We start from the raw sequence: 23,183 nt of genomic DNA on the forward strand, positions 1-23,183 counted from the left end.
CACAAGATGGAGTCCTGCTCGCTTACCTCATGTACCCCCTCCTCATGAAATAACCCCTCCCACCAGCAAAAGCCCCGCATCCTAACGCCACAGCCCCACCCCGCCCCAGCTGTAGCTCCGCCCCAGCAGCGGCGCCGGGTTCTATAGCGGCGCAGTGACAAGCCGCCCGGCCGGTCTATGGCTGTGGCGCATGCGCAGAGGGAGCATTCCCCCCTCCTCTGTGACCTCACAGTTGGTGCCGCCGCCGCTGCTGTGGACCCAGAAGTAGCGGGGCCGGGCCGGGCTCTCCCTTCCCCCCTCCCTCCGCTCGACCGGCACCCGCCCGCCGTCCCCCGGGCAAGGAGCCTCCTACTCCCTCTCAGGGCCCTTATCCCCCCCAGGGACCCCGTCCCCCCATGGAGCCGCCGCCCACCCTGCACCTGGTGAAGCTCTATGTCTACGACCTGTCCAAGGGCATGGCCCGGCGCCTCAGCCCCCTCATGCTGGGTAAGGGAGCTGGCCCCGGGGCAGGGTCGGTGGGGTGAGGAGGGTTGGGATCGGGAGGGGCCTGCGAGGCCGTGGGATGGGGGGAGCGCTGGGCCGGGCCCTTGCGGGGAGGATTGTCCCGGATCCTGCCCCCGGCGGCCCTTTGGTCTCCCCCTTTGCTGCCCTGGATGCAAGTCACTCCTGGGAGTCGGACGCTGGGACGGCTCCCAAGGTGCAAAGTAGCATGTGTCCCGCCAGAGTGCTGGGAACTGCCGAGCCCCCCAGCAAACCCACACACTGCTCCCCGGGGGGACAAAGGCTCGCTCGCAGTCATTGTATCGTAGTGGAGTGGAGCTCTGGCCCTTTATCTAAGAGAAAAGAGATTTTCAAAGCAGATGGATACATTTTCCCGTTTGACACGGTACAGTAGGGTTCACAGATCAGTGCAACACTGGTGATAAAATCCCATTAGGGTGGGACTGATCCTGTTTTGAAATAGGCTAGAATAGATACCTGTTTCAAGCAGTTTATAAATATCTGTGGTAGAAGTACTGAATATTACCATGGGCAGCGTTCCAGTGTCCAATGCTACACTACATGACACTTGGGCATCTAAAGAGCAACTCCTGGAAGTGTATGACTTTATTACCACTTTACAGATTTTTCACAAGAGATAGATCTTTCTGTCCAGGATCTTAATGGGTGAACTTCATGAGTAAAGGAGGTGCAGGCCCCTTTGCTAATCGTTTGAAATGCTCTATTACCAACTTTAATATGGCAGATTTAATCATAACTTGGCTGATGAGTGAGGTCAAACTTTTGGATGGATTTTGTCCTGGATCAGATAGATTGTAACCACCTTGCTGACACCCAAGATATACCATCACTTTCTTCCGGGTATGGTGGATTTAGGGGCATAAGTAAAAGTAATTATTTCTTAAAATATGTGTGGAAATACCCAGAACGTATCTTCAGTTTTAAGATTGACTGTTATGAGGATTACTTTGTCCTTGTGGAATATGCCAAATAGTAGACCTATTACATGAGCTCTCCACTAAGAAATTTCTCTGTTTTAGGTGTTGGTAATTAGACAAATTATTTTGAGGGCTAGAAAGCATTTCTTGGAAGGGTTTGAAAAGATGTACAGGGTGGGTATCTGGTACCAGAAAGGAACTGAATATTGGTTGGGATTATGGAACTAATGCTGTCTTTAGTAGTTTCTTCTCTGAAATTTCCGTTTACTTTGAGGTTGCAAAAATACTTGTTGACCATGAGATTGAACTTTGAAGTATATTGACTTTCTATCCTGGTAGCAAACTATTTTAGGACCCTATACAATACAGCTGGATAAGATCTGTCAGGTGTAGCAGCTCTGTATGAAGGAGGATTGTGTTTTATCCTGTGTCTGAAACTGTTTTTTTAAAATGGGGCTATGAGAGATAATTTCAGTCTCCCCTGGGTATGAGTAGAAAACTGGTTCTTGACCATAATGATTTTCCTTATGAGAGAGACTGAATGGGGACAAAGCTTTTTCACCCATTGCAATGTCACTCATATCTCTAATAGGTTGATGCTGTACTGTGACTCTGTACTTACTGTGTACTGTCTGTGGTGTAGACTAGGCCATGTATCCTACCAATCTGGCTACAATAGTTTATGCATATCACTATCAACTCTCTTACCAAGAACTTGTCCTTTGTCAACTGACTGATCAAAAGTTTGATGACTTTGAGGAATTGTGTCTCTTGTGTATGGTTTCTGAAGTGTGAAGTGGCCTTGTAGGAAGAGGAAGACCTGTAACTGTCTGCCCCATGTCAGGCTAACAATGTATATCAGCCTTCCCAGTATCTGAGTAGATGGCCCTATGGACTGTGAACTGCTGGCAGTAATTTCATCTGCCTGTCCTGAGAGAAAGATGTTGTGCTTTCTTGTGGCTTTTTAAAAATAAAAATGAAAGCCTGAATTATACTCCGCATGAAGGCCCATCTATGCTAACAGTGAGTTTGTGAGTTTGAGAAGAAAACATTCCTGTTGAGACCCCCCTAAGCGATTAATTCCGTGTATGACAGATAGACAGAAGTAGCAGCTTTGAGAGGTGTGCATGCCGCTATTCCACCCCCTGCTGGATAATTTCAAAATAATTACAAATACTTATTTCTCCCTTCAGGCTCTTTTCCATTGTACTGGCAAGGATGTAACTTTCTCTTGTAATGGTTTTTGTGACTAAGTTTTATCTTGGGCTGGAGGGGAAATATCAATATGACTCTAAAGCCTGTTTTACACACAAATTTGTAATTATTTAACTAAATGTGAGAAAGTTTAGCTAAATCAACCTTAGCCATGCTTCTTCTGGAATAAGTGTCCATCCACAGGCTTGTACTGAAAACTAAACTAATGTTCATTCACATCTTTTGTTAATACAATGCAAATTCATATGCAGACCAAGCCAAAGCATTCTAGTTCTGGTATGACATAAGATGCCAGTCTTATATTTTGCTGCTTTATGAGTTCCTGAATGATACATTTAGCACTTATTCTTTCTTTATTGTTTTCTGAATGGTAATAAGCATGCTATGATTTTTACAATACCCAATAATTGCAAAATAGTGTGCTTGAAAAACAGTGCACAGGTCTAAGTTTATAGGAATCTGCAGAAAGAAAGAGAAAATTAACAAATTGGATCAGAGTCCACAGTTGTGTGGGAAATACTGATTGCTAGTGATGGTTAATAAACATCTGAGATTGGGCAACTTGTCATGAGTTCTGGGAATAATGCCCACTTGGTTTGCTTTGTCACAGTGACAAAGCAAACTTCAGAATATTTGGGATCATATGAATTTGGTGATTGGACTGTCCCAAAGATAGATCTTGGTTTTTATTCTTTGAGTGACAGTAAATCTCTAGTGTGGGCTCCCCATTGCCATATCTGACCTCAGTGGTTTTCCACAGATCTCCCCAAAGTAGGTAGATGGGAAAAGTACCTTCTTTCGCCAAATACATCCCATTCCCTTTTAAGTGGCCACAAAAGCGGTTTGGCACTACTCCATAGATTGGCTTTATATAAGGATCTCATGCAGCCAATAGCTTTTGTTCCTTTGGAGCCCAAGGCAGTTCAGCTGTGAGACTCTTAAGCTTCGTGGAATACAAAAATTAGATAGGGAAATAATGTATTAGATGATTTAGTTCTAAACCCTTGTCATCCCTAGCCAGTCCAGGATTACTCCTTACAGTATCTTCTTCTTTGCTTTATCCAGTTTAGCTCTAACAATATGACTCTTTCTTTGGTGTGATAATTCCTCATAATGCCACCTTCTTAAAATGCAAATGCACTTAAAATAAAGATTGGAAAGGAAGGTGACAAATAAAGGACCAGAAGGTTCTTAAGGTGTTTTAGAGCAGGGGAAGAATGAAATGAGATGTGTATCAAAGGGAAGCAGATTCCACATCATAGGACCCACCACAGCAAAGGCATAATTGCCTGCCAATTTCAGATAGGTTAGAGGAATCCTGAAGTAGTCATGGGTATTGTGTTAATATGTGTCAGTACAAAGCTCAAGGATCAGTCCTCTCATCCCGCAAATACTTGTAGAAAGTTCTATAAGGTAACTTTACAACGATCATCACCACAGTAGCTGAATGCTGAACTTGGACAATTCTAGATTTCTATAGCATTGTCGAAACAGATGTTATAGTGACTTAATCATGTCCTTTGGCCACATATAGTTTTCCTTCCATCCCCCTAATCCATTTTCTGGTGTAACTCTTCCCTCAATTTTCCTTCCAATGTACACCAGACATCTTTCTGATATTGAGGTATGCACTACTGAACACTAGTCTCTACTGCATCTAGGGACTATCACCTTCCTTGTCTGTGATGTCATATGTGCAACTGCAGTGGCATTTATCTAACTTGCTCTACCCTTCAGCCTTTGGGATGGGCTTTGACTAATTTAGCATGTCCAACTAAACTGGCTTTAAAACAGTAAAATAATAAATATTCACCAATGGGAAAGCAGTGGAAGTTCCATTCTTAGGATGTTGGTCTTATTCTTCCAGGAGAGGGTGGGGGCAAATGAGAATTGGAAGCTGATTGTGAACAAGCTACCCTAATATTAAGAGAGATCCATGGTGAGGATTAATGTACCACCACTTCAGTGCTGGCACAAGTTTTCCAGGGTGATATGCAAATGAAATGTTCAGGGCCTCTTCTAACTTGCTCCCCTCATGTACCTGAGCCAATGGCACTGACTCATGGGTCAGATGTGTGTATGAGTGGAATCCTAGACTGCAGTATAAGGCAAAAGCTGCCACTGCGAATCAGTCAATCAATTAGGAATACATTTGTTGGAACAGTTCTTGATGGAATATTCAACAAGCACTACCATCCTTCCCCCCCCACTAGCCCATAAAGACTCTGAGAGCAAGGGATAACTGTTACTTGAATTATCTCTTGCCTTTTTCCTTCTATCCCCCATCCAGCGCCTCATGATTTAAATAAGAGAACAGGATGGTTCCAGAGCAAGACTGAATCAGCTTTGCCCCCAAAGCATCTGCTAAAGAGGTTTGGTTGAAAATGAAATACTCTACCCTTGCCCCATACACCCTATCTCCGCACACTCCCAGCCACCTCTGGGAATGAGGAACTGAGACGCAGATGCAGACTCTGTTGGCATAGTGCTGCAGTTTCACTAAGTAGGGCAATATTCTTTCAGCAATGAGGTGTCATCCTAAGTGACTAAAAATGCTAAATTTAATAGCACCTTATTTCCCTGCTACCCAGCTGAGGGAACAGGTGTTGCTTTCACTTTTGTGCCAGTGTAGGCACCAGTTTTGCATCCCAGTCAGAGTATTTGATATCCTGAGTAGAAGCTGTTTCCTTATATAATCCCTTCATGCATCACTAGTACACTGTTCTTGGATCTGATTAATCCAGATCCATCTACAAACTCCACTTTTATTTGAGATTAAAAACCTGCACATGCATACACTCCATCCCCTAACCCTCTAGATTAATAAATTAACTGTGCCAACAGGATGGATGATTCACAGCCATCTAATCTTCCCACTACATGGCCTTCTGGATAAACCCAGGCATGGAAGTAATCTGGTTTGATTGGATTCTAAAATTATACAGGCTCAGTTTCTAGTCTAAAAGTGACCTTGTATCCTAACTATGAACCTGTGTCCTAACTTAGTCACAGAACAAGTAAATAAAGTCTAGTAATTCTTCAAATTCCCACAATTAATTTGGAGGCAGTGGAATTATTTCCCATGAGCTTTAACCTATTTTCTTGCCCCCATAAATAGTGTTTAGGTTGGCAAGATAACTATTTGAAACAGAAATCTTTTTAAAAAATTAAAGTAACAAAAAAAACCCGTGTAGGCTCCCAAATCACTTAGGCTCTGATTCAGCAAAGTATATAAATATCTGATTAATGGGACTACTTGCATGCTTAAAGATATGCATATGCTTAAGTATCTTGATGAATCAAGGCCTAAAGGCTATCAAATAGCTTAGTCGTAGATTTTGTAAAAAGCAACTTAAAATGTCTTGATCTTAATGTTGATATTCCCCTGCAGCGTTGGGAATCCAAACACAACTTCTCTTTACTAATAAATTATAATCAGTCAGTGGAACTATCTAGTAGAGCTTCACTGTCTATGATGAATGAAGTACAAAAACTAACAGCAGAAATAGTGAAGAGACCTTGATTTTAAAAACAATTCCAATTTAGGAATCTTAGGCATTGGCACATGTAAAGGAATGCTTTAAAGCACAGTTTATCTTGACATCCTCCCTGTTTAATATAATACGTTTTTAGAGAGAATTACCGTAGAAAATCAAATTTTAGAAAACTAGTTCCTTCCTCTCCAACCTGCTGCCAGGAGTCTGTCTCTATAAACTAGCAGCTGAAGTTTATTTTATCTGTACTGTTTAGACAGAGTCATCACCTGTTGCCAGAGAAAACACTGAATTCTGAACTATATTCTTGACATGATGAGTGAAGGAGGAAGCTATTTTCACATTTCGTTTCAAGGTGTAAATATTTGTAACTTTTTTATCTACCCCAATCCTGTTTTTAAAAGCCCTACAGGTTATCTTTGAAAGGGAGACACTATTGGGTTCTCTTTCAAATAAATTATTTATATTCTAATAGTGCATATAGGGGTCCAGTTATGTTAGGTGATGTACAAACACATAAGAATAGACACTGTATGTATAATTCTCCATTGTCCAGTCTCCAATTCCTCTTCCACTGATTCAAGTCAATTTCCATGTATTGGTTTTTAGTCACTTTCTAATTAGTTTAGTGTCATGAGGCAGATTTCTATGTTTCTAAATGAGCTGAAACCAAAGTGGCTTTTTTCGTTTCATCTTCTGAATTCAGTGATCTTTGCAACAAGTCTTTAACTGTTGCTGCTGGCTGAAGTCACAAAATGGATAAGGTGGTAGATTAAAAACAACAACTCAGATTTGGTAGGTTATAATTTTAAAGCCTATTTACATTTCAGCCCCATACTTTATTTTTAAGAAGAGATACTGAGAATGAGCTACAGAGCCTTCGCTTCTAGGTCACAAGTTCCAATCTGGCCCTTTATCTGTAGTGACTGAAAAGGAAATTCATTATTATATGATGGCTGTATAATGGATTATGTGAAATTAGTATGAAACTAGTAGTACACCTGGTACTGACTGAGCACCTTTGTTGGTAAGCTTAGAAGCCAAGGACTGACTGGGCCACTGAAATGGTGCTCTCTTCTTCTCCCTAGAAGTGGGCCCATTCAGGGTTAGGACGAGTATGTTGGCGGAGAAGTCTGGCACGACCAATTCCTCATGCAAGTAAACAGAGAAATTTAAGTCACCAGTGCAGACAGTGTGGCACCATTCACTAGCACTACAGTTCATTACTAAATGAAAAAAAGCTATTTTTCCTGATCCTTTGGAACAGGGATCGGCAACCTTTGGCACGCGGCCTGCCAGGGTAAGCCCCCGGGCGGGCCGGACTGGTTTGTTTACCTGCTGCGTCCACAGGTTCGGCTAATTGCAGTTCCCACTGGCTGCGGATCGCTATTTCAGGCGAATGGGGGCTGTGGGAAGTGGTGCAGGCCGAGGGATGTGCTGGCTGCCGCATCCCGCAGCCCCTATTGGCCTGAAACGGCGAACCGTAGCCAGTGGGAGCTACAATCGGCCAAACCTGCAGACGCAGCAGGTAAACAAACCGGCCCGAGCCCGCCAAAGGTTGCCGATCCCTGCTTTAGATCAATGGCTCTCAACCTTTCCAGACTACCGTACCTCTTTCAGAAGTCTGATTTGTCTTGCATACCCCCAAGTTTCACCTCACTTAAACTATTTGCTTACAAAATCAGACATAAAAGTGTCACAGCCACACTATTACTGAAAAAGTGTTTACTTTCCCATTTTTACCACATAATTATAAAATGAATCAATTGGAATATAAATATTGTACTTACATTTCAGTGTATAGTATATAGAGCAGTACAAACAAGTCATTGTATGAAATTTTATTTTTACTGACTTTGCTAGTGCTTTTTATGTAGCCTGTTATTAAAACTAGGCAAATATCTAGATGAGTTGATGTACCCCCTGGAAGACCTGTGTGTATCCCCGGGGGTACATGTAGCCCGTGTTGAGAACCACTGCTTTAGAAAGATACAACTTTGACATTAAGGTTGCAGCTTGGGGTTAAGGCAAGATGTGGTAATAGGTGAGAGATGCATAGGTGAGTGACAGCAAGTAGACTGAACTGTGTAAAGGAAGTTGCCGATGACTCTCTCCTTCTCTCTACATACAGGGAAACAGCTGGATGGGATCTGGTAAGTGACTAGATTTAACTTGCATAATGTGTGTTAGACGTTGGGTAGCATTTCCAATATGGCATTATAAATGTTTTAGATCTGAAGGAACACATTGGTACTGAACAGAGATTGAGGTACTTTCTGAATGTTCTTAGAGTTACTAGAAGGAAGATTGATAGCATTGAATTAGGCACTGTGCAAATCTCCTTTCAGTTCTTTTCAATGGACCTCAATACCAACAATAATTTATTATTACATATTTTATTGCAGCAGCACCCAAAATGTACTAGTCGTTTTTCAAACATAGGATACTGTCTCTGTCCCAAACAACATAGCTTCCAATTGCAGACATGACTGAACATGAGAGCACCAACAGCAGGTGAAAATAGGAGGATTGCAGACAAAGGTTACAAAAATACCACCACATGGTTACTTAGTAGCTATATGTACATTTTGTTAGAAAATATGTTCTCCAATAGATAAAGCACAATCATGCCCAACTCGCCAAAGTCTCCCATTCAGGATTACGGGCCTTTTGGCCAACGTCTTTCATCCTCCCTCACCAGTCAACCACTCTGTCCTCCCTCATCCAACTATCCCACTCACTGTCCAACTCTTTTCCAGTCCCAATCATCCAGCCATTGTCCATATGGTGACCTTGGGTAATTCATGCCCCAAACTTTCCCAAGTTTCTAACTGCCTGTGAGAGAAGTTTTGTCCTTCAGTGCATATGGCTGGAGAAGGAAAGCTATTGGGGGTTCTTCTCCCACCTTTTCTGGTGTCTTAGGTACCGTGGTGATCCTGGCTGAGCCATTCGCTCCCACCTGCAGTGTAGCATGAGGCTTGATAACCAGTGTGACTATTTTTCTTCTGGTTAGTGTCCCAGCAGACATTATTCCTACTCATAGAAGGGTCTCAGTCTTTTCTTGACTTTAAGTTATTTGCCTCAATAATACCTTAGGCAACATGTACTACAGTTCTAGTCTTTCATCCACTCATATAAGTGGTTTATATGCTGGCTTAAACATTTCCTCTTCTTCTTTCATATAGCTTCCTTTTCATGTCTCCTTGCTCTCCCTCAACAGGCACACCTCCATAATTGTCCATAAGGATGAGTTCTTCTATGGCAGTGGTGGGATTTCCAGCTGTGCACCTGTAAGTTAGCTTTCTTGGGACTTTTTCCTAGCTCTACTCTTTTCTCTTCCCATATGGTTTCTTGATGATGATTAATTTCTCTAATCAGGAGTGCCCTGTGTTTGCCCTTTAGGAAAAGTGTACAAGTGTATTTAGTCTTAAGAGATTGCAAGATTCAGCCAGGTGAGGTACTAAGGGTCATGATGGCTGGTCAGCTGGGGAAAAGGGATCCTGCACAATGGGTTTGGTCCCAACCACAAGTTAAGGTTTACATCAGCCAGAGTTCAAAACAAACTATGGGGCTTCCTGTGCTCAGCATTCTGAAAAGAAAGAAGCTTCCTGCAGCTCAGCCACCCCTTGGCTGCCATGGTTGGCACTAAATGGAGGATTTTTATACTTATACCTTGGTGATTCACGGTATTTAAAATGCACACACATTGACTACCTTGATATCCTCTCCAGTTCTTGGGGTAGTCTTAGCCCAAAGTTCACCCTCTGAAAGCATCTTAAAACACAGGTCTGCCACACAGTTCTGGAACAGCATGGAGAACACAGCAGCAAGTTGCAGAATAAGTCACATGAAGTGTCTTGGACCTCTCATTCTCTAACTGGAGAGAGCTGAGGACAGAATAGTTTGCTCTGAATCTGATACTGTAAGCCCCTTTCCCTGCTCCTGGGCAAACCATGTTAGTTTGTTTATGTCAGCAGCATTCTGGACTGCAGGAATCCCCACCCCTTGGAGTGCTCGATCAGAATCCATTCTGTCCATTTAGCATCTTCTTTTGCTTGTGCATTTCACAGGGAGGGACGTTGCTCGGGCCCCCAGACTCAGTTGTAGACCTGGGGAGCACAGAAGTTACAGAAGAAATTTTCCTGGAATACTTGTCCTCGCTGGGAGAATCCATGTTCCGGTGAGTTATAACTTTTATTTGATTTTTAACATTTCTTTGCCAAAAAAAAAAAAGAAAATTGGGGTGGGGGTCCCAGGGCCTGTCTCACTAACACAAAGCTTCATCTGACTAGTATACTGTTTAGTACTAACCAGATAATAAGGAATAATGGGGCTAGAACGGGCACATGATCAACTGCAAGCTATATAACACTTGGGTGGACCCAGGCCTTGATCAAGGCTGGAAAAGAATTCTGTCAGGATGCCTGCAACACTGGATCTTGAGCCCACATTGAATATTGACAGCAAACAGGGTTTTGCCCGGTATGTATTGGATGAGAGACCTTCATGGAAGACCTACATGATGGAAGAAATAGTGTTCATTCAATAGGGGCACTTTACTATGAGAGCCAGTACTGAAACACTGTGCTGGAGCTGCCCTCTTTCAGATGATATGTAAAACCAAGGTTCTGACTTCCTGTGTTCATTAGAAAGCCAAGGGCACTTCTCACAAAAGTAATTAACAATAATACTTACTTAGTGTCCCGGTGAAATTCCAACCTCAGTAATTACTTGGATCTACTATTTCTTCTGTAATTTCAAGTGAAGAAGTTGGTACTCATTTCTCCTCCAAAAGGCTGTTGTGTAGTGTCAGTAGTGCAGAATGGCTGCCACGTTCCATCCCCAACTCAGCTGAGTTTTGGAGAGAGAACGGACTAGTGTGTTGTCTAAATCGTGTTAGGGTCCTTTAGGATGAATGGTGCTGATGTAATTAATTATTGGTTTGAGTTCCTTTTCTTGCGGTATTTATTGCTGACTCTCTCTCTTCTGTGTTTGAACTCCTCTCCTGGGCACAGAGGAGAGTCTTATAATCTCTTTGAACATAACTGCAACACCTTTAGTAACGAAGTGGCGCAGTTCCTGACAGGAAGAAAGATCCCTTCCTACATTACTGACCTTCCGTCCGAAGTCCTTTCCACGTGAGTACAATCTTCTCTGTTTCTATCTGTAGTATGTTGCTTCATGCTGATGCCTGGATGTTTGCTGCCACATCTGGTAAGCCCTAGGTGGGGACTGGTACCTGCTGTACCTCATGAGATCAGGGAGAGGATGCCACTTCATTTATTTGGGCCTTTATATGCAATGACAGTCTCCACACCATGACTGGCCCTATCATGATGAGGGAAGGGTGGAAGATTATTTTCTTCTACCATCAATGAATGTCATCTAACTACCTCCCTAGGCTTTTTTTTTCACTTGACAAGATGTATATAAAAGAGGTCAGAGAGCCGTATAAAGGCCAGTGGCTAAGGATACTAGTACCTCTTTGAAATTAAAATAAGCAATGTCTTCATCTCAGGGCAGGGTGTGGGCATCGCTAATGAGTCACCTTTCCTGCCCCAGAGGGCCATCACTGTGTTGAGGCTTGCCATGTTGCCCTATGGAGGTAAAGCTTTGAAGTTGCTTTTGAGATACTTAAAAGCAGGGGCTGGATGGGAGGAGAGGATGCAGAAGGGAGGAAATAAGTGAAAGTTCTATAACATCCCTTCTCATCACAACTGAGGTTTGTAGATCTCACTGGCTAGCTAAGCCTCCTTTGGTATGCACTTTCAGTTGAGTCAGTAAGGAGAGCTGCACCATCCAGTTCTCCTCTTATCACAAACAGCACTGTACCTGACTGTGACACGCGAGGGCAGTTGGTAGAAATGTTTCTCCTGTACTGGGCTGTAAGATGAAGCTAAGCAAAGTCCGATCCAGTGTATACTTGAATAGGAGACCTTCAAGGAAAACTCAGATGCTTCAGGACTCAGTAGGAATTATTCAGTGAATACTGATCCAGAGTTGCACAGAAGTGGTTCTGCTGCCAGAGATGCCATCTATTAAACTAAGGTTTGGACACTTGTGATCATTAGAGATCCCATGGCCCTTTTTCCAAGGTTACTGATGATAGTCACTATTTTTCTGGCCAAGTTTGAATTTAGCTCAAATTTGACATTGTGCCTCCCTAACTTTCTCTTAGGAGTTTCAGTTGGATAGCTACTACTCCACTATTTAATGATGTTTGACACTTAATGGAAAACTGCTTTGCAAAATCATATTCTGATCACTTCAGGTAACTAGATAAATTACTAAAAGTTAGTATCAGAGAGGGTACTGCTATCTTGACACTACTTTATGTTAGGATTCAAGGAACTGGCTCATGAAAACTAGAGTTTGAACAAACATTTAAAGTTGCTGCTGTAGCAATTTTTATTTAACTGGTTAAATTAAACCATATAAAGTAACTCATTGAAGAACAGGACTTTACGAAGTTGCCATTATAAAGGCCATCTCATTCTGTTTCAGAGGTGGCTACATTTCAAGGGTGCATGAGAAATCCTTGTGTATATATGTAGCATGATCACTTTAAGATCTATAAATGTCCTTTTTTCTTTTTTTTTAATTTCCTTGCCACCTCAGACCCTTTGGACAAGCTTTGAGGCCTCTCCTGGACTCCATCCAGATCCAGCCACCTGGTGGGAATACCTTCCGCAGACATAATGGACAGAGCTAACACAAATGGATGGATGTGCCCAGCCTCACCAGGCTTTTCCTTTTTAAACACACAAATCTACCAGATTTCTATTTTATAATTTCACATCAGCATTGTCTCCAAGGAAATAACAAGATGTTTTTTCAGATTTCCCAGGGAGATGACTTATCGGGTTGCATGTAGGACAATGCTACCAAAAAGATTGCCATAATTTCTAATAGCATTATTCTAACTTGTTAAGGCTGTCTTGTCTGTGTACACTGACACTTTCTAAATAACCCTCTTGCTGGAGATGTGGGAATTCATTCTATGGAGACTGGAGAGCCCATTACTCAATTTGGGGTACCCAAGGGGAGGCACTGGGTTAAGAGTCCTAGCAATCCCTTGCCAGACTTGCATCTTTTTTCTTCTTCACTGCCCATATTATGGGATATTTGCTGCAGTCTGTAATAGGAAAATACAGTGAGTTTTGTAATACTGCAGTGGGTCCCCAATATTAAAACCTTCTCACTATTCCATTAATGTTGTATTGTTTGCTCAAGTGGAGAAGTTAACCTAGCCTAGTCAGAACATTCAGTGGGATAGTTACAGGGGAAAGGTCTCCTAGCTGAATAAAACCTGCTAGCCTCTCAGTGTTAAGGTTTTCAGTGACATTAGGTATGAGTTGGATGGTGGCTGCACCAGAGTGTCACCACCAGCCTCATAATGCTAGATCCAAGAATTAAGGGGTGGAGGACAGGACCTCTCCAAAAGATCAGTATCCCTTTCAGTCAGGGGAAAATAAGGGTCAAGTAAAAGCAAAATGAAGTGAAACTTTTCCTTCTCCCCATAGCAAGCAAGCTCATAGGCTCCTGTGCAAAACCCCTTGAAACTGACTACCTTTGCATGGGGCCTGTTCTTGCCCTGCTGAGCCAGTGTTGCATGCACAGTGAGGAAAGAACAGCATGGCAGCTGCACATTAATCTAAGGTTTGCAAACAGTCTGCAGCATCTGTTTGCAGTCACAACATAAGCACTAAGGCAGTTGAGTGTGATGTCACAGATGAGTCTGATTAAATGTGTGAAGAAAACAGCGGGTCAGCATTGCAGAAGCTGCTATCTGGTTTCCATGTAAATTTCCCCAAATTAAAGAAGAAGAGGGATGAGCAAGACAAAAGCAGAACAGTCTCTAAATAGAATTTCTCCACTTTTTATCAGGGACACTTCAAGGGATACACGTGCCTATCATTGGAAGTGGGTAAGGCTGAACAATAGGCAAAAGATTGGGTCAGAACAGCATCCTCCCCTGATTAAAGATTACTGCGGCCTCTCCATTTAACTCTCTTGTGGGTAGGAGGTTAGGGAAAGGAAAGAAGGGGTACTTTGTGCTATCTTTCCTTCAAGTATAGCTATCCTCCCCCCATTGATTCTCCAGCAACTGTCTTTAGGAGAGACAATGAAAGAAAGATAGTCACGGGACAGTGGGAACTTCCCCCATGGCCACTAGTGTTGCTGATACTCTGTAACGGGGAGTACTTGCCCCAGATCCTGCCAACAGGAGGACCTTGCATGTGCAGAACCCTTTGCCCAGTGTCTTGTTGTGCTAAGAACTGCTCCAAGCTTAGTTTAGACCTGCCTCAACCTCTAATCGCACCAGTGCACAGGACACTTCCTAAGATCCTAAAGCAGTTGTGACCTTGCTCTGTTAAGCTTCTACCCTTGTTAATAGTTCCAAAAGGATATCCTTTGGAGAGCAATTTCTGTTGTGCTTATTCAGTAACAACTAAAAGTGGTGCACACTGTTTAGAAGGAAGAGGATGATTTTAGTTTCAGTTTGATGTTGCCCTGCATGTTGTGTAATCCTTTACACAAATACATAGTGGGGGTAAAATGTGTTATCAAGTCAGACTGATAAAGTGTATATAACTACACAAGGTGCAGGGCAATGGTCAATGCAATCCAGAACGTGTTCCATTGTGTCGTCTTCTCCTTGTAACATAACAGTCCTCTTCCTCAGCCCTTCATTGTGATGAATCTGGATTCCAGGTGCGGTAGAACATAAGCAGTGGGAGCAGATGCCCTTTAGAAGCAGCTCCTGGTTTGCACAAACATTCCCAGAACCCAGAAAATGCATAGTCTGCAGAAACTGTTCTAAAGTGAGTTGTTTTCAGAGCCCTTCTTTCCCTGTTCCTCCAGAAGTACCACCAAACAGGTCTTTGCATTCCTCTGCTTTCCTATACTCTGTATGTCATCCTGTCCTGTCCTTTCCCATCTCCTGTTGTATAAATGGAGACCAGCATACACCCTAGCAATGTATCCCACTAATTAGGCTTGAGCCTGGATCTTACTTGACTGCCCACCAAACTTCAGGACCTTTTACATCTTTTCTGGGAGAGAGGAAAGAAGGGGAACAGATTCACCTCATGTATTTTGGAATCTGCCGTCCCTCCACCCCATTAATCCCAGGACAGATAGTGCTGCTACTTTAATAAAAAAAAAAAAAGTTACTGGATAAAATTTTACTCAGCAGCAGCTTCTGTTTGCAGGCACCATGGGACAGTCCCACTGTAGGGAGGGACCCAGAAAGGGGCCTGAGTTCAACACTAACACTGGGCTCCTTGATAAACAAATTACATGAAAGTGAGCCCCCTCTACCCCAACCAATTAACATGGTTGTGTAGTGAGCCCACCCGATGCTCTGTAGGCTTATTAGTAGCCCAGTTCCTCAGATGGGCTATGTATAAATTGCAGATGCGTATACCCAGCATTCCACCCACCAACACTTATTTATAGGTATATATGATAGAATGAGAAATAAATATGTAAATGTATGTAAGTAAAGTACTTCCAGTGAGTTGACTAACAAAGGGGCAGGGAAACCTAACCTTTTATCTTGGAAGAGAGCAGAACCCCTTTGCCACAACTCTTGTTTTCTGTCTTGTATTTCTGGGGTTCCCCTCAGTGCTGCTGAACAATGTCTGGACAGAGGGGATGCATTTTTACATTACAATAATGATGTCTCTAGGCAGAAAGTGGTGTTTGGTTTATTCTGTTTTTTTCCCTATTACAATAAACGGAACTATAGTATGTTGTTCTGTGTTACTTCATGTGTTGACACAGCGCCTGAACAGAAGCAAGTGACTAGAGCCCCATCAGGGCCTATCCATCAATACCAAGATGTGGGCTGGGAAACTGCCCCAGCAGTTCATGCCATTTGGTGATACTGAAGGGAGTACTGGCTGCCTCACTCTGGTAGAGCTGGTCACAAGCAGCATCAAGTTTGGGGACAGTGCTTCCATGCACACCCTGCTCCTGCATCAGGGCTACTTTCTTTGACATTTGACAGAGCTCTGAAGAGTCTGTCAGTGCTGCTGAAAGATGGCTGGATGGAGGGGGTGCTCTTTGGCCCTCACTTGAGTAAGATGCCTTCATAACATTGAATGGGTGGGGAACAATAAAACCTCCTAATCTTTGCTGCTAGAGGAGGTGGTAAGCTGAGTTAAGACAGAGGAAGAGAGGGTCTGGGCAGTGAGGGAGCCTATGCTGGAACCTCCCTGAACACACTAGTTATCTCAGCATTTTGAATGGAAGATATCCACCAAGTATTTTGTGTGTTTTTTAAATAACAGGAAGGCCCAAGGCCTGGCTTTCCTTGCAGAAGCAGGGAAGAGATTGCATAGACTACCCACCTCATCCTAACACATTCATTGCTTTATAGGAATTCCTGTGCTCCCATCAACACGGCTCTGGGGAAAAAGGAAAAATTCCTTCCCACTTTTAGTTAGCTATCAGTTCAACCCTCAGAATGCAAGCAAGTTATCATGCTTCAGCATCTGTCCACATAAATTCATAGCACATTAATGACAGAGTAATTATGCCCATCTCTCCCCCTTAATGCTAAGAAGCTGGATTCTGCTGATATTTTAAAGGACAAAGAATTTCAAACAGGGTCAGAGTCAGGATTGTAGTTGCATCGGTGGCTACATAGTTTCCAAACTTAGATTCATGCATGGGAAAGCTGGTCTTAGACATTAGACATTAGCTATCAGCAGTGGTCTAAGGAGAGCAGACACCTATTCCAAAAGGGGAATGCCAGCAAATAGTCCAGGCTGCTTGTTCCAGGGCAATGCTTTTAGGTCAGCAGCAGCTGCTGTAGAGGGAATGTATCGAGGGATCTCTAGCTTATAGTCCAAACAGGTGGTTTGGTTGGGGCTTCAAAGTTTTCAGTAACTATGGAATGACAGTTTGCCCAGGGCAAGTACAGCCTTACAGCAAGCCCAGATGACTTATGAATGATTAAACATATTGCTGCTGCCCAGAGGGCAAATTCCTGTTGCCAGGGGGAAGAGGGATGTGAGCCTTCCTCCTAGCCAGCTGGTACTAAATAGTACACAGGACGGTTAAAGAGTGGTTTGGACTCTCCACAGGCTCTTGCAAAGAGGTGTCCAAAACAGTATGAGGAAGACAGATTTGGAAGAACATAACAGGCCAAATTCATCCCTGGTGTGACCACCAATTTTGAGGGGTGAAGCCGGTCTGACATCTGTTTATAGGAGTGAAAGATGCAAAATCCTGAGAAAATGCCAACTCACTGGCAGTTGCTACAACAAGCTACCTCTAGATGGCACTGCTATTTTGTCTCATGGTTATGTAACTCGCATTTGATACAAACACTTTGGGTCTCATTATGCTGCTGTTGCAAAGTCAGACTGGGAAATGCCAATTGGGAAGTAGTGCTTGAAGGTCATGACCATCCAGTGGCTATCTGGTGGCCTGTGTGATTGAAGGTAGTGAATTTCCAGTCCACTTCCTAGAAGGACAGGTCTCCACACAAACTACACTTCACCGCAGGCCCGCTTCTTCGTCTCAGATGCCAAGGAATGAAGCCTGTGCATAGAGCCTGAGTTTATCCTGAGGCAGCCTCTTCCTGTTAAACCTAGGGCCAAGACACATTTGTGGCCCTGCACTGCGGCTGCTGTACTAATTTGTGAGTAAAGTGAGGTCTCTAGTCTCCCAAGCCACATCCCTCTTATCTATGCAAGATTCACTTTGTAAGAGTGATCTTTATGGGGGAACCAGTTTCTCATCCTTGTAAGATGCTACAAAGAGGAAGTACAGCTTCCTGGATTATGGGCAAGCCTCACAAGCCTAGAATGTTCCACCACGCACCTGCTGGCCTGGAAGCTGATCCAAAGCATCTACAAGAACCCAGGCTGGAAGGCTCTGGAGAACAGTAGCTGAGCACTTCCTCCTGAAAGCAAAGAGCACAAGAAGAAATGAAATGACAACTGCAAGAACTTGGAGAGCACGTATTGCCAGCTACTCTAACGCACCGAGAAGGCTGTGGTTTCACACAGGGTGTGAGGAAGCTTTGTTCTTTCATCCACACTTGTTTCCCTTCCCTTCCCCTGCCCGTGGCTCTGCCATCGCATTAAGCTTCTCTGGAGGTTTCTAGTTGTGAGGAGACCAATCAAAAATAAATGAAAGCCAACTCAGTCTGAGCAGACCTCAAAATATTTTCTGATGTTTAAGAGTGTTGGGACCAAAAGGGTTAAGATCTGAAGGCTAAATGTAAGTGTGGAGCAGAGTACAACTTGCAGAATCTGTAGCAGTGATGCCACAGCACAGGCAAAAGAGAGTCCGACTTGGCTTTCAGAGGGGCAGGTTGAGATGACGGGGCTGGCAGTCAGGAACTGCATCTTTTAAAACTGAGCAAGTCTGATAACGAATCAGACAATGCTAGAATTAGTGAGAGAAGGTGCGAACTGCTTGGACTATGATGAGAGGGGGCAACTGAGGTACACTGTGGCTATGTTGAAATAAAACAGTATCTGTCAAATCATGGCTTTGCCTGGCTACACAAGGGGTTTGCTCTAATGCAGTTACACTGGTAGCTGGCCACTGGTGGCTATACCAAGGGGACAGCCTTAGCTACACCTCTTCCATTGAAACTAATCGCAGGTGTGGGGCTAAATGTTCTGCACAGCTCTGAGAGTCTCAGCCAAAGAGATGGCAACAGTCTGACAAAAAATCCCTTGGTTTCTCAGTTGCTCAACTGTCACTCGCTTGGGATGTCACCATTTTCCTAGCTCTCCAGTCACCTCAGGATAGGTGCCCATTGCAATCACATGGTGTGACTGCCTCATGCAGCCAAACCTGAGGTAGCTTTAATCTAACTAGCGTGAGTACCAATAGCAATGATGTCACAGCAGCATGGGCTAGCCACCAGAGTAATTAGCCAGAATCCTGGATGGGTTTGTACAGCCTGCATTGAAGCCCATGGTGCTGTCATTGCAGCAAGGACTCATCCTGGCTAGATCCAAGCTAGCTTGGGTATGCCTACATGTGCAGCAATCACACCTCCCATTGCAGAGGTGACATACTCTCTTCAAGCTTAGATATGCCCTGAACGTCTATGGTAAAGCATAAGCAGGTCTGCATTTGGAACATAAAAAAGGGGCCCAGGGAAGAAGCAGAACTCTATTTATTGTTTTCCTCTTTGCAGATCACCTTTAATTACAGAGAGACAAACCTTAAATCCCAACAGATAATGTTGGCAAACAACCTGGTTTGAGGATTCTAAATATGAGTGTTTCCATCTAAATTCCCCCAAGGCTGTAGGAGAAGGCCACATCAGTGCAAAGCTAGTTTCTTCTAGAACTTGCCTGACATGCACTCGTTCTCACTACCAAAACACACACATTGTTTGTTTGGGGTTTTTTTTAATATAATAAGATAACTCAGTTGTTATCTTGCTGTAAAATCCCAGTGGAGGCAAGGGGCAGGCAGTTTTCACCATGATGTAACTAGGGAAGGTCAACACTATACCCCTCCACCCACCTTGAGCTTGCCTAGCTACACTGCAGTGAGAACAACAGAACCTTGTCTCCACTAGGATTTTACAGTGAGATAGCTTATGTGCATTAGTTATCTAACCCACTGGGTGAAGCTAAACAGGAACAAGGCATTCTTATTCTGGAATAACAGTGTTCACACAGAAAGTTCATCAGTAATAACTCCACGTGTAAACATAGTTAGGGCATGTTCTTTGACCTATATAAACATTCAGCCACCTAACTGCATGCCAGCCACACTAAACATCTGTACCTGTGTACAGGTGTACCTGGGGATCACATCCTATAGTTAAACCTATATCTCCAGCCTTGTAGAATGTGATTTGTCATAAGCAAGCTATGGCACAAGTAGAACGGAGAGAACCCTGTAGGCCAGACATAAATCAACTGTGACAGCACCAAAGCCTGGGGAAATACAGTAGATGACCCAACCCCCTGCAACTCCACTCCCCAGCGTTTGGAACAGAGGAGTCCTGCTCACATCTAACTGTCACCTAATATGCAGTCCCGCTTTACCAGTCAGAGCAAACGGACAGTAGAGTAGAATAGACTCCTCCAAGGGAGTGATTAAAAGATCAGAGATTAAAGAACACAAAGACGTTAATGGGGATGATGTAGGGAGGGGCTCTTGGAAATGCAAAGGGGGGTGGAAATCAGATGGGGAGTGTCACATTCTATGCTGACGCCTGGCGGCTATCCTACCCATATACCCTCCCAGCTCGTTCCAGGCCCACCTGGATTATTCCAGTATCACCAAAATGATAAGCAAATAGCCCCGACCAAGCTCACCTTTCAGAATCTGACCTCCTCACCTCCTGCTCCTTAGGAGAGAACTGTAGCTGTGGCCCAGGGTAAACTGAGGGAGAACAAAGCCCATGCACACACATCTTGCACAAGCCAAGGCCTTCTGTATGAAGATGGTGGGTGTGTCTCTGTTTCCCTTGCTCTGTTTCCTTGGATACAGAGCAGCCCAGGGACCCTGAGTTCTTCATTAGTCAGTTGTACAGGATAGTTAACAAAGTGCATTTGAAAGCACCTGAGATTCATTCTCTCCTGGTTGCTAATTACCAAGGTTCTGTCTTCTTTAGTAAAGGGGCAAGGTCAGACTTTCAGTGTTATTGGGATTCTCCCACTAAGAGTAAAGCTTGTTTGTCTGGGAGCCAGCCCTTTCTCCTGGGGCTGGTCCAAGACTGTGGAATAAACTCCCCCAGGAACTAAGGACCATCACAAGCCTCTATATCTTCTGCTCCAAGTGACCGGTTTGTTTCTTTGACCTGCCTTCTCCAACACAAACACATAGCAGCAGGTATATAGAGATCAAAACAAAACCTACCAAAAACAAGACACTCCACTACACACACTTCTCCTGCTGGGGAAAGGATAAGAGAACAAACAACATGACAGATGTGTAGTCACATTGCTTAACGCACCACTGGCAGGCGCACAAATACGAGCACAGTATAAGAACCTCTACAGAAAGTTCCATGTATGTTCATACCACTTATTTGTATTGTGATAGTGCCTAGGAATCATGGTCCTGAAGCATGACCCCACTGTGCTAGGTGCTGTATGTGACGTTGCACTCTGTATGATTTTATGAAAATATGCTAATGTAACTGAAATATGCTTCATGCAAAAGGTCTCTTGTAAGGTATCATTACAAAGCTTATAATCTACTGAGTGTGATCATCCTATTTGTATAAATGTACCACTCTTGCATCGGAAACTAGAAATATAACTCTGAGGGCCTATTGTAATTATGCAAAGTGTGGGCCGTTAATGGTGGTTTGGAATCTTGATGACTCCCATTAACCAGAACAGTTGACTGCAGATGGCTGTGTTTTACCTGTAAGTCTTCCTGTATATGTGTGTGCTGGCAAGTGGGTAATGAAGTCTTACAGTGACATGTGATCATGTCACCTGAACTGGAATCCACCTTTAACCTGGAGTCTTTCCATTGAGAAGTAGGGGGTGGGACCCCAGAGAGGGACATAGGATTCCCGCCTTATGCAAAAGATATATAAATGAGTGGAACAGAACAAAGGGAAGGAGCCATTGTGAGGAATCCCCTAGCTACCACCTGAGCTGGATCAAGGGCTGTGCCAAGGGAAAGGATTGTGCCAAGACTAGGAAGGCATCCAGTCTGTGAAAGAAACTTATTGAAACATCTTTCAGGGTGAGATATTATCTGTACTCAATTGTATTACTGTATTAAGCTTAGATTTGCGTATTTTATTTTATTTTGCTTGATAATTCACTTTATTCTGTCTGTTACTACTTGAAACCACTTAAATCCTACTTTCTGTATTTAATAAAATCACTTTTTACTTATTAATTAACCCAGAGTATGTATTAATACCTGGGGGGGGGGAGCAAACAGCTGTGCATCTCTCTCTATCAGTGTTATAGAGGGCAAACAATTCATAAGTAAAACAGATTTATTTGGAGTTTGGACCCCATTGGGAGTTGGGCATCTGAGTGTCAAAGGCAAGAACACTTCTATAAGCTGCTTTCAGTTAAGTCTGCAGTTTTGGGGCAAGTAATTCAGACCCTGGGTCTGTGTTGGAGCAGACGGGCGTGTCTGGCTCAGCAAGACAGGGTGCTGGGGTCCCAAGCTAGCAGGGAAAGCAGGGGCAGAAGTAGTCTTGGCACATCAGTTGGCAGCTCCCAAGGGGGTTTCTGTGATCTAACCCGTCACACTGTACAAACACAGAACAAAAAGATGGTCCCGCCCCCCCCAAAGAGATTTCCAGACCCTCCCCCATGTAGCCACCTGCAATAATTGCCTCTTCAAAGAGGTGCTCCAGGATCCTCTGCACCAGAGATGCTATGGAAATTGGCACAACAGCTTATGAATGATCTCCTCTGGCAGGTGGGGAGGAGTGGTAGAAACTCATGGAGCAAATCTCCACTGAAGTGGACCACTGCACCCTAGTAATAGTCACCTTGGTAACATTAGGGATACTGCCCCCTGCTGTGTGATAAGGTTTTATCTTTTGTATGACCAGGCCAGGTGATAGTCTTTTACCAGCACTTCTGTGGGTCACAGTATTAACACAGTATCAGAAGAAAACAAAATCTTTGACAAAAATGGAGCAAGTGACGTCACCTGAATCCCTCAGTCTGGCAGGAGATCTGGTAGAGAACTGGAAGAAATGGTTGCAGATTTTACTGAAAGCAAGAAGTATTGAAGATAAATCAGAAAGTGTGAAATGTGGTGGGTCCAGAGATGTTGAAGCCCAACAGCACATTCCAGTGAGAGCAGGAGAGCAAATATTCTGAAATGTCAACAACACTGTGATCCATGTAAGAATGCAATTTGGGAAAGACATATTATTTAAAAGAAGCCGGGGGTGAGGTGAGACTATTGACCATTATGTACAGGCCTGCATAATAATGCTAAGTCACATGAACTCCAGATGGACCAAATTATTTGTGGTATAACTGATAACCAGGTCAAAGCAATATGACTGGAAGAAACAGACTTGACTTTGCAAAGAAGAATTGATACT

At 43.5% G+C, this 23,183-nt stretch overlaps 1 protein-coding gene across 1 annotated transcript; it reads left to right on the forward strand.

The window, feature by feature from the left end:
* Window positions 1-143: 143 nt before the first annotated feature.
* Window positions 144-15,908, forward strand: DESI1 (desumoylating isopeptidase 1). The gene is made up of 6 exons (XM_005302600.5): window positions 144-486; window positions 8,280-8,301; window positions 9,369-9,438; window positions 10,219-10,328; window positions 11,164-11,286; window positions 12,767-15,908. Exons 1-6 carry the CDS (start codon window positions 396-398, stop codon window positions 12,858-12,860), a joined length of 510 nt encoding a protein of 169 aa, XP_005302657.3. The 5' UTR covers window positions 144-395; the 3' UTR covers window positions 12,861-15,908.
* The last annotated feature ends 7,275 nt before the right edge of the window (window positions 15,909-23,183 follow it).

Source organism: Chrysemys picta, chromosome 1, assembly GCF_011386835.1.
Source record: "Chrysemys picta bellii isolate R12L10 chromosome 1, ASM1138683v2, whole genome shotgun sequence".
Classification (NCBI taxonomy): Eukaryota; Metazoa; Chordata; order Testudines; family Emydidae; genus Chrysemys; species Chrysemys picta.

Coding starts and splice junctions, on each gene's coding strand:
- DESI1 (XM_005302600.5), top strand. CDS start 396: ATGGAGCCGCCGCCCACCCTGCACCTGGTGAAGCTCTATGTCTACGAC. Junction 487..8,279: donor CCTCAGCCCCCTCATGCTGG/GTAAGGGAGCTG, acceptor CTCTACATACAG/GGAAACAGCTGGATGGGATC. Junction 10,329..11,163: donor CTGGGAGAATCCATGTTCCG/GTGAGTTATAAC, acceptor TCCTGGGCACAG/AGGAGAGTCTTATAATCTCT.